Source organism: Lissotriton vulgaris, chromosome 7, assembly GCF_964263255.1.
Source record: "Lissotriton vulgaris chromosome 7, aLisVul1.2, whole genome shotgun sequence".
In the NCBI taxonomy this organism is placed as follows: domain Eukaryota; kingdom Metazoa; phylum Chordata; class Amphibia; order Caudata; family Salamandridae; genus Lissotriton; species Lissotriton vulgaris.
Window position 1 is genome coordinate 1388997412 of NC_141695.1, and position 17808 is coordinate 1389015219.

At 47.4% G+C, this 17808-nt stretch overlaps 1 protein-coding gene across 1 annotated transcript in view; it reads left to right on the plus strand.

Annotated features, from left to right (window-relative positions):
* The window catches only part of LOC147703774 (polymerase delta-interacting protein 2-like), a 216114-nt gene that overhangs the window by 177491 nt on the left and 20815 nt on the right, over positions 1-17808 (plus strand). Inside the window, exons 9-10 of the mRNA XM_086932122.1 lie at positions 2118-2243; positions 5591-5670. Of these exons, the coding sequence (XP_086788248.1) occupies positions 2118-2243; positions 5591-5670 (206 nt within the window). The remainder of the gene's footprint in view (positions 1-2117; positions 2244-5590; positions 5671-17808) is intronic.

The window sequence follows — 17808 nt, forward strand, 5'->3', positions numbered from 1 at the left end:
CTGTGCAAATGCCCCCCTTGGGGCGTTTTAAGGTGGGGAATTAGTTCCCCTTGAATCCTGAGAGTCCCTGGGAGCTATCTAGCCCACCAGGTACCTCCAGTACGCGCCACAGGGCTGCGCTGCAGAGAGGTGGTCCGAGGCCATGCCCCTTTTTACACCTCTTGGCAACACAGCTGTGTGGCGCTTACTGGAGGTACCTGGTGGGCTAGTTGGACCCCAGGGACCCTCAGGATTCAAGGGACTTAATCCCCCAACTTGAAACGTGGCACCTCTCTGCAACGCAGCCCCGTGGCGCTTACTGGAGGTTCCTGGTGGGCTAGTTGGTCCCCAGGGACCCTCAGGATTCAAGGGGACTTAATCCCCCAACTTAAAACATGCCTCAGGGCCGTTTGCACACTTGTCACTTCAGACCCTGCCTCCACCCTGCACCACTGTTTAAATGACCCTCTGATGCGTTGTAAGTTGGGGGATTAAGTCCTCTTGAATCCTGAGGGTCCCTTGGGTCAGACTAGCTCACCAGGCACTTACAGTAAGCACCCATGATGTACGTTGCAGAGGTGTAAAAAGGGGCGTGGCCTCGGAATACTTCTCTGCAACGCAGCTCTGTGCCGCTTCTTGGAGGTACCTGGTGGACTAGTTGACCCCCAGAAACCCTCAGGATTCAAGGGGACTTAATCCCCCAACTTGCAACGTGCTAGGGGGCACATTTGCACAGTGGTGCAAGGAGGGGGCGGGGCCTGATGTAAGAATTTAGCAATCTTGCTGTGTGGGAATTACTGGTGGTAATAAAAGGTATAGTTGGCCCCCAAGGTTGACGTTGGGGGCTAACTACTCCTCCTGTTACCTCCAGTAAATACCACACAAAAATGCATTGCGGGTGCGCGAGTTATAGTTAGCTCAACTAACTATAATGGGGCAATTTCTATGGTTTTGTACGAGATTAATGTCCAACTAACTATAACGTCCCTGAAACCTATGTTTTTTTCAGTGAATATATGAATATATATGTATATCAAAACCTTACTATTTTAATATTATGGAGCTGTTAAGCACCTGAGAAGATGTGCAGGCTGTGTAAACAGATGTGGAACGAGGATACTGTACTTATGCAGACATTTATCTCTTTAACTATTTTTATCCCCAATAAAAATACATTATGCTTCAAATTACTAAAAACCTGTACTTTCCCTCACACTTTTAACCCTCTGGTCTCACGCCTGCATTGTCATCTTAATGCTTATTTAATTCAGTCTGCTCTTTAGGACGGGCTTTGAATTTAGCAGCTCCTGCAAACTGGCATTCAGGAGAGCCTTGGTTTTGTTTTGAACAAACATGTTAGCGCTCTAGTTGGTCATTAGAAATCTGTGGTGACGCTACAGTGGATTACTAAGGATTTAACCGATGGCCTGCTGATTGCAGTAATTTGAAGGTGGTGCGTAAATTATAAATCTGGCTCCCGGTTTTATGGTATTTCATTTTTTGTGATATCCGTCTGTATTTATCCATATTTCTTTTTTGCTAATTTTATCTGTATTTATCCATATTTATTTTGAGTTTTGTGGAAAAGTTATGCTGAAATTAGTATAGTTCCACATTTGTTTAACCAATAAATATGCAGTCATGCCTGAATGTCTGCAGGGTTTCAGTGCTGCGAACACACGCAGAAGATAAACCGGTGCACTTATAAGAAAATATGAAGATTTCAATATCAACCTTGGGCATAGCTACTGCTCTTAAAGCCTCTTTACTAAAATTACTTTCTTTTCCAACCCCTTTTCTATCAATCCACACAACTATTGGCCTATTCTGTCTGCATTTATCTGTAAAAATCAGTAAAAACGGAAAACAGGGAGCCTTAATTATAAACTTTAGTTATACCTTTAGCATTTTTAATGTTTCTCTAGTTTACCAACATAAATCAATAACTAGTTGGTTATCAAAGAGTCTTGCGAAATAACGAGCAGTGGTACAAATGTTATTTAGGGTAAATGATGAACGTAATTCACTATGCCTACATTCTGTATTAAGAGGTAGGGTATAGTATGACATGCTGTGGATGAATAAACTCATACCATGTCCTTCACCCTCTCAATTGTTTAATTTTCTTTTTAATTTAGTGGCGTTACTGCATTCGATTGGAAAACATGAGCTCGGACACTGTGCAGCTCCGGGAGAGACATTGGCGAATATTTAGCCTCACAGGGACGCTGGAGACTGTGCGAGGCCGTGGTGTAGTAGGAAGGGTGAGTGCTGGAATATCTGATGCAGTGAGGCCCGGTAATTTGGGCAAGTGGGGGTGGCCTACTCACGCACAAACATACATGCTCACACTCCACTATCTACATGTACACTCAATCTCACCCATACATTCACAAGCACAGGCACATACACATGCACATTCACAAATACTAGAATGATCTCAGTGGTGTGAGGTTGAAGTAGGCCAGATTAACAACTGTCTCCCTCACTACATTCTGGGCCACTATGGTGGCTAAACCGCCCAATCCAGCCAGACACTGGCATGCCACCACCTAGCAATCACCAGAACGGATGCTGTGCATAGACTGTAATGATGCAATGATGTGTACTGTTGTATTTTCTTTTCTTTGTGTGTATATGAAAACCCTACACAAAATAAGTTATTAAAAAACTGAGATTGAGGACCTCAAGGCTGAGGAGGTCATGCCCACAGAATTGCAAAATTTTCAGACTGGTTCAAGTAAGACAGAGAGGCACCTGTGCATATATAGCACCTGGCTTGAAGAATAAAGGTGTCTGTCAGGCTGACCTTTGCTCAGCATGACAGACACTCTTCATGTCTGTAATAAGGTGGAATGGCAGGGCCCGTCCGCCCTTTAGGAAGGGCCTCTCCTGATCAGATGGACGAAGGGATCTAGGCAACCAGTTGGTGGATGTAGGAAGTACTGGGGGAGAGGGGGTGTTGCCTTCATGTACGACCCGTTTACCCCAATAATTTCAGTTCTGCATTCAACCAGCAGTAAGCAGCCACTGCCCTTAAATTAGCACTTAGGAAGTGGAGGTGTTAGAGATGCAATGTAATGTGCCATTTAAATATGCTTTAGGTTTTTAAAACACTTAATTTGCACTAAGCTGCATATATTCAGTGCATCATTATCCCTTATTGCTTAATATGGTGAGGGCCACTGGAATTATACGTCATTGAAACACCAAATTATGCACAAGGCTGACAAAATTATGTTGTTAGAAAAGACAAAATATGTGACATTATGGCTGTAGCAGTATTCTATGATTAGTTCATCATTTTAACAATTATTTATACACTCTGGGCAAAGTTGCACTTCGTTGGTAAATGTTTAACACCAAAATACAGGCATTAGCAACTGAGAGTTGACCTCTAAATGACCTGGCCAATGCACAGACAGACCCACCTCTTGCAAGTTTTGTTTAGTAGTGTTGGATTTGTTTAGCTAGAAACAAACTTTTGGGGTTTCAATACCCAGGTTATGATGGCAAATGTGTAAAATCTAGAATTATATCTAACACTGTGGCAACAGAAGTGTATAGTTATAGTATGCACACATATGACACTCTCTTGTACGTCATTGCATCCCCTACATCTAGTAGTCTCAGATTCTGTCAGCATAGCGAAGATCAGTAAACGCTGTACCTCATTAAGTTGTTACGTCACCTGTATACTTGAGGGGGCTTGTTGAGTCTCTCGATCAAGGGGCTGACCTATGCAAATAACTCTCAAAAGAGCCAACTCTGACTAACGTTGAGCCCATTGCTCACAATTAACCACTGCCACCCTTAAACTGTCTTTGCACCGACCAGACTCTAGGGCAGAGCATTTGCACCAAGAGAAATCTTGGACCTCTCAATGTGTGTTTAGTTCTACACAGTTCACTTACACATAAGGTACTTTTGCTGTCTATCTAGATACTGCTTGCTTTTGCGTTTATGTGCATCTGAGTGCTTTGAAGCAACGGCATGGAGGCGTGTACGCGCTATATAAACAAACCAGAAGTTGAAGACTGATCTAAAAGCAAAATCAAGATATTTCTGGACTTGTGTATCTGAAAGGCTGTAGGCTAGTGAGTTATTAGCTAGGGTGACACCTCTGGAAGTTCAGTGGAACAGAGTCATTTATATGTCTTGAGTGCCCACGGCAGAGCAGGTGAGAGATGGGAAATGTTATGGAAATAGAATAACTGATCCATAAGGTAATGAACTTCTAGGCCCCCGTTTTCTTTGTCCTTTTCATAGCTCATTTCCTCCCCAGTTTTTATCCATAGATCCCGTGTTGAAGGTTGGGTAAAATCAGGAGTATGATTCTTCAAGGTTGCCCCTTCCCTGCTCATCCAAATCTAGAATTGACTTCACAATTTTCGACTGGTCTTTGCCTAAGGTGGGAAGAACGTCAAAAGGTAGGCTGCAAATGGAAAGCAGCATTATCTCAAATGATGCACAGACAAGGTCAGACATTAGTCGCCTAAGACGGATTTCAGTATTGAAGAGTCTGTGTGGAGTTCCTGATCATGCAGGCTGAACTGCACCACACAGAGAGCTACAGGGTGCTTTTCTTTCAGAGTGTTTATTCTAGCACCATTATGGAACACAAGTCTTAGACGCTGAGCCTGTTTTAATCAAAAGGGTAATCTTCTCAGGAACTCTTGTCATGGTTGATAGGGTGAAAAGTGGTGGGGAGAACAGTATCCCGCCTTCAAAGGGCAATCTGGTTCACCTAGTCTTTAATGTACCATAGTTTCTACCTCGTCTGGAGTTCATTCTTTTTTATGTGATACAGGTGAATCAATATAATACAGTACAGAGTTTACAATGGTCAGTGTCAGGATCTTATTCTTCTTGGTATCATCACCCAAACCCCTAAACATTTCCCCTGAATTCTGCCTCCCTCGCCTATCACATTCCTAGCTTTTCTTACACAATACAATACCTGCTAGTCAGCTGCCCATGGCAGGTTACCCACAGCAAACTATCACCAGGCATATCAGGGCCGAAGTTAAACACTTCACTGAGAAACTCTAAAAAACAGAGGCACCGACGTTAAAAAAAGAAAGACTAAAGGGGAAGAGAAAACACAGTTGGTCAAATGTGTGACCCAATCTAGTTTTAGCTGTCTCACTATTAATAAACAGCACAGGCATGCTTCAAAATGCATAAATATATTTTGTAGTACAAGCATGGAATCCTGAAGAAGCACAGGACCAGGAAATAATGGCTCCTCTGGCAAAACACATTCTCTGTGCCTTTCTATCTTGTCTGTAGAGCACCAATTCATTGATAAGGGCCTGCATCTTTTTCTCCATGTTTTCCAATTTCTTCTGCTATTCTAGTTGTTCTTTTGTCATCTCTCCAGTTCTTTTAGTGCTTTGAAGTGGCCTACGGTGGGATGCAGTTTTATACCACTAATCCACACAAGCCCTTATTCCTCCATTGATCATTAATGTAGGGATCTGATCACCAGGATTTTGAAGGCTAGGCATCCTTTGTAGGGATGAGGTCATTGGACATTGAATTGAGAAGGTACACGTGCATTTCGAGACGTCATGTATGGCATACCTGATCCTTGTTATCTTCCCTCTAGGAGCCAGTCCTGTCTAAGGAGGAACCAGCTTTCCAGTACAGCAGCCATGTGTCTCTGCAAGCCCCGAGTGGTCATATGTGGTGAGTGGGCAGCCCATTGATTTGCACAAGAGGCAGGTGAAAAAAACACTGTCTGCAGCCTGTGCTGTTGTAACTCCTGCTTTTCACACTTCTGCCATCAAGTGTTGAGCTTGAGATTTACAAGTTGTTTTTTTTGTTGGCGGTGACCTGTTATACTTTCCCTTAAACTGACCGTACACCTGAACACAGACTCTACAATTTATTTGTTTTTGGACATTGAGCACAGACCAGGTTTTTTAGTACTCCTTCACCTCTAGTTTTAATTTCAACTTAACTTCAAGATGAATATATCTCAGAACTGTAGCTGACTTTGGAAGAAGACAAGCACAACGTGTGACTGTTGGCCGCTGAGAACTTGAATGTCTGATGAGCTCAGTGCTAGGTTGTGTGACAGTGCCTCTCTTGGGGACGGCAATGGAGAACACACAATAAAAATGTTGCATCTCCATTGGTTAGTAAAGCATCCAGTCCAGAGCCCAACCCCTGCCAAGCACCATGCATCCGGGGTTAGACTAACGCATTCTAATTCTGGTGTCCGCATCACTTCACTAAAATTCATTAGGCACGCATAATTATAGCTCCTCCCACTCACTGTTCAATGCGGCGCTGCAATCTGCTCCCTTTTTGCCCTGCTGCTTCCTTAGACTGCCACTGCATTCAATTTTTATCATCCGGCTGGGCACCAAGTCAAAGACGTTATGTCAGCATCTAGATAATTACTTGATATATTGTTTCCTAACTGCACTAGCAGCTGCAAGTGCAGATTCATTTTTTTTTAAAACCCCCAAAAATACCATTGTGAGCCGGTCTTAGGCTTAACCTCTCTGGGTCATGTGAGATGACCAATGTCAGTAAATAAAATGAACTGATAACTGCGACAGAGACAACCTCCGGTGGATCTGGTGCCTTTTTCAATGTGCATTATAAAGTGATTGGCCATGTGCAGCATTCAGATCGTTTATCCTCAAGCTCTCTTCTCACCATCCAAAATAAGCTGGCACCGCAAAAAACCTGGAGGCAGAGTGCTTGGATTTATGTGAGAGGGTGCCCTGGCATGAGCTGAGCCCCTCTGCAGATTTCGGAACCATCTCCTTATAGCTGTTCTATGATATAGCCATACCATATACTCTTAAGTGCATTATAATCCTTGCAGTTAATGCTAACTTTGGTTTGGCTTTATCAAAACATGTCGTGTAAGGTGTCAAACACTTTGGAATACTACCCCCCCCCCCCCCCCCCCCCCCCAGTCCTAGCGGCGGGGGTAGCATTCCACCCTTCTAGAGGGAGAAGACATGTAGTTACTGGTTTACCCGGTTAAAGTTAAACAGAGCCTCAGCATCACAAAATGGATGCTGCTGCCACAGACACGAGTCTGACCTCCTGTTGCTGGACAAAACTCTGGCAGGGGAGGCCGGGACAATAGGTTTCCTGTCCAGGGAGGTGCCAGTACCTCCCCAGACAGGCTTTAGTGTATTTGGGCAGGGAAGGCTGCATTCAGTGAATGCTTTCCAGACACTGCCTGGGGCACACAAGGTGCTCCATGCATTTCCCAGTTCAAACCGGTTGCTGGGGCACTATGCCCCAGCTCTGGAGCAAAACTGGACAAAGGGAAAGGGGTGTAACCAACCCCTTCCCAGGTCCACCCATAGGAGGGACCTTAAGTGTAGTCCAGCCCCTAAACTTAGTATAGGTATAGGAGCCCAGTCACTAGGACTTTAGATTACCCTGGACGAAACTTTGAAACATAAGTCCTGGACCTTCGACATTCCATTTCGACTGGAAGATGGAAGACATCTCCCTTGTGGTCAAGGAGTGACCACCCTGTACAAACAGGCACCAAAGGCAACTTTGCAGGTCTGCATTATCGAGGCTCCCGCCGGATCCAGAAGAATCTGTGCCACAGGAAACAGACTTCCAGACATCTCTGACCCGACCTTCGCTCACAGCAAAGCTGAGACCCGTGGCGGACACAAGAGACGTGGGACCGGAACTCCTGGACATCCTGCATTTTGCAAGCTGCACTCACTTCACGAGGTAACTCGAATTCGTGCATTGGGGTGCTTGAAGCCCCAGACCCGAGCACCATTTGCACCGAAGCTCAGAGGCCCTCACTCCACGAGTGACCCGTGGGCCCGCGTTTGCATTTCAGCTCGAATCGACCCTCAAGACCTGGCTCTTCAGAAGAACGGAGCTGTGTCGAATTCCCCCCCCCCCCGCTACCCCACCACCCCAGCGCCTTGAGACCCTCACGGGTGTGTAGCGCACTTATAATTCCCTGATTGATTGATTGAATGACGCTGATCAAGCACTCTTGGTGCAATCACTCGCCAGACAGAGGTTCCCTGAGCTGCCAATGTGTGTGACATTTCAATGCTTCCAGTGTACGTATGAGTGATATTTAACAACCAAATGTCTAACACTTAGAGTAACACTTTCGGGTGAGTACAAATAAGGAATGCAGTGCATTTTAAAGACAAAAGTATCAGAAATTACCCTTTTTTGATCAATAAGAAGATCAAAAAAGAACTTGAGACTGCTGCTAAACATCGAAATGGAAGTTCATTAACCCACTGCCGCTTACTATTATGATCGTGATTATGGTAAACTTAAAAGAAAAGAAAAAAAGTGAATTTTCAAATCAATTTCTTTATCTTGAATCTCTCAGTTTATCTTTGTTTTTAAAATTTTTATAACAACATTGTTATTTTTCCAATTCCACTGCTTTGAAAATAATTGTGTCTGCATCGTACCTTTACATAACAGCTAACCACTTGATATATCATATTCCCAAAACATAAAAGTCCCCCCTTCGAGTGGACAGCTGAGTGCAGTATAGATGGGTTTCTTCAATTGGGCACGCAGTCCACTCCCGCCCTCCACTCCGCCAGGGAAGGGGCGTTCAGGGAGTTCCACATATGAGCAATATCACGTTTAACGACCAAGGTGGCAATACCCACAAAGTGTGCAATCAGCCCGAGGGCCGCCGATCTCCTCAACCATGCCCATGTGGGCCACTCTGGGTTAAGTGCAAAGTAATATGCCAAGTCCTCCGAGAGTTCACATCTTATACGTTCCCAGTAATGTGAGAGGATTGGGCAGGGCCAGATCATGTGGTAGAAATTGGCTGTAGTTGCTGAGCAGCGGAAGCAAGTAGGGTGGGGGATCCGGTCAGCATGATATAAACATGATGGGGTGAGGTATGTTGTGTGCAGATAAGTTAATTGAATGAACTAGAGGATTGTGGAAATGGTCAGCATGCGTGAGGCAAGCCTAGCCTCCCTCCAGTCTGCCTCGTCCAATTCGCCAATCAAGCCCTCTCAACATGTTTGAGAGTGTCAAAACTGTGTGGGGCATTCGCTATGAGTGATTAATAAAGTTGGTCTAAGACACCCCTACCAATGCTTCCCAGTAGAAGTCTGGCCTCGAGGGGAATACATTCAGGAATGTATCTGGAGGAATGTTGGCCCTGAGGGGGGGGGGGGGGGATTGGGGGTGCAGTTGCAAACATTTGTGGAATTGCATCTAATGGAGGTTGTAACAGTCTTGTAAGTCTTGAAAAGTCAATATATGTTTCCCGGCCCAGACATCCTCCAGGACTGTGATGCCTATGAAATCCTATTTACGGAATCCCATGAACCCCGCCGCGTGGCTGAGCTATCGCCCCTTCCACATTGGGGTCATACCAGTCAGTCTACCGTTCCAACCCAAAAATCTCAGTGCGGACCTCCAACAAAGGAAGACCACACAACTGATGTTGGGCAGAGTGTGAGGTAAAGGGGCGCCATATTAAATATCTAGGATGCGGTCTATCCCTTAGAAGAGAGTGATTCTTTAGATAAGTTGGGTCATACCACCCACCCACTCACCACTAAAGCAGTCGCTAATGACAATTAGTTGAGAGGTATAGTAACTTTCAGGCTATTTTATGTAGTTACCAGAAGACGAAAGACCAAGAAAAGAGTTCAAAAATCAGTTGTGCTTTAAGCCAGGCACCCTCATTGCACTGCTCTTTGGTGATTGCTCTGCTGCTGGGCTTACCTGTGTCATGATCAATGATTCATCTTCTCTGCAGTGCCTGACTGAATGAAGCCAGAGAGTGCATCTTTGGCCTGTGTTCTGCAGATGAGGGGGGGCGGCATAAGGACAGTGAGCTCACATTGGCAGTTTTGTAGTAGAATGAGCTGCTATTGGGGCCGACTGCAGTCTCACAATGGGTTGGTGCTGATTGAGGCTTGAGTTCAATTTGTTGCCTAGTTTTGGGGGTATTCTTTGCAGTTCCTATATAGCATGAATTTGACCCTTGCTCGCTTACCTTTGGGTCAAGTTTGTACAATACAGGAGCACCAGGTATACAAGACATTCCTATTTTTCAGACACAGGTGCTACACAGTCACCAAAGCTTACCTCTGGCACTATCCTAGAGCTGTCTGGCTATCAGAGGGCCAGTGTGAAGAGTGTCTCGGGCCTGGAAGCCTTCGAGTATGGCAGCTGCTTGTCATCATTGTCCATCCGAGCTGACAACCACCCCTGCCTGGCACTTTTAAGAGTGCACCTGTGCCATGAGTATTGATGTCCTGGTCACACTGTATGCATTCCTCAAGTTGATGGCAAGGTAACTTGAAAGTTTATAACTACTAGAGTGTCAACAACATAATTTATACATTGAGTCGGCAAGTTTGAAGTGCCTGGGCTGGGGCCCAGGACTGAGGGGCGCGCACATTATGTAAGATAGTGCTCTGACCCACCGGAAGCTAAAAACCATCCTGCGCCATGCCCTCGCTGCACAGCCGTCCACTAGCACACACAGAGATTGTTAAGGCCTGCCATAGGAGTGACTTATATGTGTATATGCGTCTATATGTGTATATAGATATAGGTATACTATATCTAAGTAAGGGGTGATTACACCACCTTACCCAGGCTGTGTGAACAGACCTGTGGTGTCAGTTTGGAAGGCCAACCAAGGATGGCACAATACATGCTGCAGCCCCTGGTAGGCCTATGGTGCACCTATGCCCTTGGTACCGATGGTACACTATACAGGGGCTCACAAGGGTGACTCAGTAACCAATTTGGTATGTACCTAAAGGCCATGGTATCAACGTAGAGAGAGAACAGCTGGGGCTGTGGGCCTGATTAGCAGGTACACAGCCACACTAAAGTCGAAAAACCAGAGAATCGCAGCAAAAAGTGGGGGTACCCATAGGAAGCAGACCCTACTCTCCTACATCTCGTTCCAAGTCTTGGCTGCAATGTGAGAGAATGATCTTCCCTCGGCTCTGTGGAAGCACGGGGTTCTGCCAGAACAAGGTTGGATGATCATAGGTTTCTTTTGGGTGCGTGGAAGTTTATTCTGTCGTTGAGATATTTGGGTCCGTTGTTGTGTAGGCATTTGTAGGCGTGGGTGAGGATTTTGAAGGTGACATTCTTCTCCACGGGCAGCCAGTGGAGTCTCTGCAGGTGTTGGCTCATGTGTTCGTGCCGGGGGATGCCGAGGACGAGTCTGGCGGCGGTCTTCTGTATGGTTTGGAGCTTGCAGAGTAGGGACTTTTTGATGCCGGCATAGAGTGCGTTGCCATAGTCCAGTCTGATGGTGATGACTGTGTGGGTGACTGTCTTCCTTGACTCTGTGGAAATCCATTTGAAGGTCTTGCGGAAGATGCAGATGGCGTTTAAGCAGCTGGAGGGGACAGCGTTGACTTGTCGGTTCATGGTGAATCGAGTACGATGCCGAGGTTTTTGGCATGGCGCAAGGGGGTGGGGGGTCCGAGGGTGGTGGGCCACCAGGTGTTGTCCCAAGGTGAAGGGGTGGTTCCAAGGACAAAGACTTCTGCCTTCTCGGCGTTGAGTTTGACAGCTGTTGGTCATCCAGACTGCAACTTCTTGCATTCCTCTCTGGAAGTTGAGTTTTGCGGTGGTGGGGGAGAGGATGAGCTGGGTGTTGTCGGCGTAGGATACAATGTTGAGGCTGTATTGTCAGACGATGGCTGCGAGGGGGCCCATGTAGATGTTCCAAAGGGTCAGGCTCAGTGATGACCCTTGTAGGACTCCGCAGGTGATTTCCGTGACGGCGGAGCGAAAGGGCAGTAGCCTGATCCTCTGGCTTTTTCCGGTGAGGAACAAGTGGATCCCGTCCAGGGCAGTTCTTTGTATGCAGGCGTTGTGAAGTCTAGCGACTAATGTGCGGTGAGAGACCGTGTTGAAGGCTGCAGACAGGTCGAGGAGGATGAGGGATGCGGAGTGGCCTTGGTCCGAGGGGTGCGGATGTCAACTGTGGCAGCGAGTAAGGCGGTCTCTGTGCTGTGGTTGCTTCTGAATCCGGATTGGGATGAGTCGAGGACTGTGTGCTCTTTGATGAATTCTATCAGTTCCCTGTTGACTGTTTTCTCTGCCACTTTGGCTGCGAAGGGGAGAAGCGAGATGTGCCTGTAGTTTTTGAGGTTGGTGGGATCAGCCATGGGCTTCTTGAGCAGGGGCCTGACTTCTGCGTGCTTCCAGTCATCTGGGAAGCTGCCTGTTCTGAAGGTGGTGTTGATGGTGTGTTGTAGTTCAGGTGCGATGGTGTCTGTAGCTCTGTGGTAGATGTGAGGGGGGACAGGGGTTGGTGGGGGCCCCCGAGGGGATGTCTTTCATGGTCATGGTGGTGTCTTTGGTTGTGATTGGTGTCCAGTTGGAGATGATGGGCTGGGTGGTGTCTTGGAGAGGCGGGGGACAGGCTATGGCATCTTGTGGGTGGTCGACGAAGTTGTCGTAGAGTGTTTTGATCTTCAGGTGAAAGTAGGTTCCAAGCTTGTTCGCAGGGGTCTTGGGACGTTCTGTTGTCTGTGGCTTCGCTGTGTGGGTTGGTGAATTAATGAATGACACTGAAGAGTTCCTTGGAGTTGGTGAGGATTTTTTTGTGGATGAAGTTTCTATTGGTTGTTCTGATTTGATTGTGGCAGTCTGTCATGGCGTCCTTGTAGATGGATTGACTATCGGTTGTCTTGGTGATCCTCCAGTTCTTTTCCAGGCGTCTGCAGGTGCTCCTTTTTTCTTGGAGATCGGTGGTGAACTAGGCGTTGTTTGCCGGGGTCATGTAACGGGCGAGCTCGTCTCCGCAGTTGGATATCCACGTGTGGAGTTCTCTGGCTGCGATGTTTGCGTCTGACGCCCGGGTGTGGTTGTATTGGGTGAGGGTGTAGTTCAGTTGTTCCGCGTTGAACGCCTTTTATTCAAAAACGACAATTACACTACAAATGGAATAGATGGTGGGTGTCCTAGTAAGCAATGCAGCTCCAGAACTGTAAGGTCTCTACCTCAACCTCGGAAGACGTCAAATGAATCTACTCTGATAACTAAACCAGGAGAGGCACTCTGGTACTCTGAAGCAGTACAGTACCTGAAACCTTATGCGCCCTCTAACGACTGTCATCGGAGACTAGGATTCTCCCCAGGAAAAAACTTGCCAAATAGTGCTCATAGGCGACTGAGAAATTGGTAGGTGTAGTGTTGAAGGAGCCCAATTTTCAGCATAGACTGCAGTGGTGGCACTCAAACTACTTGCTCCTGGGTAGGTCAATTGTCGACTCGCAGCCGCAGTTGGCCATCAATGCAGACTCATTCCTCATAGGTTGGAGAGGTTAGAGGGGCGACTTCGCAATGCAGGGGGAGTGGCTCCTGAAAAAACATATCCTTCACATCAGTATGCTAGAACGTATGAGGATAGCTCTCCAAGCCTTCCAGAAAGAAATTCAAACAGACAACATGATTACTGGGTACTAGGTAAACAAACTGAGCACCCACTTTGTACAGTTATCCAGGTCATAAGACGAGATCTATCACACCGGAGTACAGTACAAAACCCGGTGGCCTAGAGGGTTGCTGCGGAGGCTCCTGTAGGCTTCTGCAGAAGCTCCCCCGAAGGTACGCCGGAGGTGCTGCCTGGTGTGCTGGATCCGAGGCGTGCGGAGTGAAGTATGTGGGCGCTACGGCACCCACGTGGTTGCTGGGCTGCGCGCCTGCCCTGGAGGAGAATCACGCTCTTACAGTGCGGTGGCGATGAGTGCCAATGAGCAATACCCCAGCAGGTGCCCAACAATCCCCGCACTCTCTCACATTGCCGGCTGGTGACCAGGAGAGACTCTCCTTCCCCTGTTGGGCCTCCCGTCTGGTGGCCGCGGGGCACGGCCAGATACCCACCCACACTGCGTGTTGAAGAGACACTCGAGCACGACCCCTTTGCTACTCGTGGGGCCGGCTCAGCGTCAATCCTGCAGAGTCTGTTGGCACTTCCCGCTTTGCCCACACGGGCCTTCCTGGTAAGTTAAGGGCCCCCAGCGATTGGATTACCTTGTCAGCTCTGCACTGGCTCTGTGAGAGTGCTGTGGCCTTGCAGTGGTGGACTAATTAAGCACTGCGGAAATTTATATGCCCCTTCGAGACTGATGAGCTCTGACAGACTGTGGGCCTGCAGTGCCTGGGGTGTCCCGCTGATCCCCCACCATCTTGAACCTGCGCGAGCGCAACCTAATTGATGCCCGAGGGGCCCTTCGCAGCCCTACAGACACTACTCCTAAAGCCTACATTTGCCTTTCTTGTCTACTGGGGACACACAAGAAAGGTAATTCTGCTACAGGTCTGCTCCCTGGACTGCAGGCAGCCTGCGGACAGTTTTTTTTGCGGTGGGCACTGTGGGAATGGAACTGCCCTTTGCTGTGCCCATGCACTGTTGTATGCTTGACTTTTAGACCTTTACCAAAACAAAGCGAAGGTGGGCCGCTTGCACTGTTGGCCTTCTGTGCACTCTAGTGGGCTGTTCCTGTGGTATTGGTGGGCACCGTGGGCATTGCCAGCAGCAACATCCTGGACACCCCTCATAGAGAATCCTGTGCAGCAACATTCATCTTTGTTGTAGTGCGTGCAGAGATAGCGGACTGCGGTCTCTAGAACAGTGGCTACTACAGTAGAGTGCGATCAGCAGTAAGGGAAAGGCCGATGCAAAGCAAACTCGGCTTCCATTTGAGGCCACAAAGGGTACCCGATCACAACAGGAAGATTCGGACCACACCAATGAAGACCAAGTACAGAAATCGTCACAAATGCAAGAAGATGGCACTCCGAGGTAAGACAAATCCTTGCCTCCATTGAATGTAAAATGGACACAATGAACACCCGTATGGACGCCATTGTCCATAAGTTGGACAAACACGAAGAACGCATCAAAGAGACCGAACCATGCATCTCCGATACTGATAACACATAGAAAATCCAAAAGCAAATGACGCAGATGTACAAACTACTTAGAATCATTGCTGCCAAGAATGAAGACCTTGAGGCGCACAGCAGACTTAATAATATCTGCATCATTGGTTTTCCGGAAAGTACCAACACCGACCCTTATCCTCACAATTCATAGTTAAAATGGGGTCATCTCTCCCTGGGCCCCAGGCCACCACCAGGAGGCATACCTCGTCCCATCATCGCGAGGCTGCTTAACTATCGCGACCGCGATGTGGCACTCAGGATGGCACGGGAAAAGAGGCAATTCACTTTCGAGGTGGGATGCTCTTACCTTATACCTAACATTATGGCCACCGTCCAAGAAGAAAGCCGGAAATTCATCCCAGCCTAGCAAAAACTTTGCCAGGCACAAATAGATTACATGCTAATGTACCCGGCTCGCTTACGTGTGATGCACCAAGGCAAGCAACACTTTTTCACTACTCTGCAGTAAGTTGATGACTTCTTGAAGCGCATTAAACGGCCAAAGGCTTCTCCCACCACACATGAATTGTCATCTAGATTGTTGTCACCGGCCATGGAATAATGCAAACTCCATCTTTACTGCTGGTTGCCTCTTGCAACATTTCAACTTCTCCTCTCCGCCTGCCCGCGGCCTCCGCATCCTGCTATATGTTGGGACAATGGCATACTGAAGAGCAGTCTCTGCGAGGGTTTGCATCTGGAGCAACATGAACAGATAAGTGCCTCCCTGGGAATGAGAAACACTTGACACAAGGCACCCCTGTCCCCGACGAGTTTGTTTAATAACTACCCTGCAACTCGGAGGGGAGGGTGTAACTGTGCAGGTACCTAGGAGACCCTCCTGCAGGCGATTCCCCCTTACTGCAGGGTTTGTTTATGGGAAGCGACATAAAGGAGAACAAAGCACAGATGGAATCTTTATTACAAGTATGGTGTCACATTTGCAGACGTAGATCATAGAACCCCATCTGCATAAGACTACAGCACCTTCATGGCCAACTCGGTAAATAATCAGACAGTACATTTTTTAACATGGAATGTCAGAGGACTAGGCGATCCACGCAAATGTAGACGGGTCCTAGCATACCTGGACCGCCACCATGTCCAGATTGCGATGCTACAAGAGACTCACTTGAATCCCTGTCATTCCCCTTCATTTGCATGTAAGTGGGCAGGCCACAGGGTATTCTTCTCATACTCCTCATATTCAAGAGCGACAGCAATACTTATAAAAAAGCACAACCCATTCACCCATGCTGGCATGGCACAAGATCAGCAAGGTCGCTTCTGCATGGTCTGGGGTAGGTTAGGCTCAGTCCCTATCACACTAGTCTGCTGTTACGGGCCCAACGTGGACGACCCTGATTTCTTTGCTGCACTGTGGGGGAAAATCCTGGAAATTGGCTCTACTCATGTGATATGGGGGGTAATTTTAATACTACTTTACATCCTGAGATGGGTAGCTCTAACCCGGCATCGCATCATTGCACTCGATCACACAAGCTGCTGCGTGACGTGATGGTGGACAATGGGTTACTAGACGCATGGCAACATGGCCACCCACAAAAAACTGAGAGCATGCATGACACAGCCATGCACGCATCTTGGGCTAGATTGGACTATTGTCTGGTCTTCTGTGGCCTGGGCCCCTCGATTGTTTCAGTCGAGCATCTGGCGAGAACATACTCGGAACACTCTCCTGTTAGACTATCATTGACCCCTCTAGGTTTCGTTGCTTTCCCTAGAAGCTCGAGACTCTCCCGTCTCACTCTACTGGATACTGCGTTTCGCAGTGAACAAGGGTAAGAAATCAGTGATTTCTTTCAGAGGAATCTGGGCTCCGTTGACAGTGTTGAGACACCTTTATAGTCCCAATTCGAGGCTTTTGCATTTCTAAAAGCTCAGGAGTTCTGCGGGACATCCAGGTCACCCTGAGGAAACTGGAGAACGAACTCAAGGGATTAGAGACTCTACTTGCTCAGGGCACAGATGGCATGGTCCAGCGTGCCTTTTGGGAAAAACTCGGAGTATAGAGAGACGGCGGAACTGTAGACACGATTTAGGAGTAAATACTGTGTGGCCCTCAGGTATGGAGAAGTAGAACGGCCTGGTAAACTTCTAGTGGAATCGATACGCAGACCCCGTTTCTCTAGCTACATACTGGAACTTATAGCTCCTGATGGTGCTCAGTGCAGAGAAAGTGCTGACATACTGGCTGCGTTCACCACTCATTACTCCACACTGTATTCTACTAGCAGGGGGGGGCACGATGGACCTGGCCAACTACCTGGTTGATGTAGCCTTAGGACGGCTGGGAGACTCATAGGGAATTTCTAGATGCCCCCTTTGAGCTGGAGGATACATGTGAAGTGCATATGAAGTCCGGTAAAGCCCCAGGCCCAGGCGGGCTCCTCATAGACTTTTATAAAGCATTTATCAATCAGTTAGCTCCCATACTAAAAACGGAGAAACGAAGATTCCCAAGCAAATGGGATTATCCCACCAACGATGAGAACGGCGTTCATTACCTCCCTATTGAAACCCAGGAAATCTGCGAATCAATGCGACTCTTATTGGCCGCTGTCCCTTATTAATAATGATGCTAACATTCTGACTAAGCTTACTGACCAATGGGTTAAATATGTTAATGGAAAGACTTGTTCTCCCCGACCAGGCGGGGTTTATTGCAGAACGAGCGACCTCCCACAACCGCCATGCCTTTTTTCCATATTACAAATGTGGATCCAGATCAGGTGCTTGTGGCAGTCTTGTTAGATGCCACCAAAGCTTTCGATTCAGTAGAATGGAACTACTTACTGGGTATACTTCATCACATGGGAATGCCTATGGGTTTTTTGTCATGGATAGGCTTGTTATATAAATCACCCACTGCCA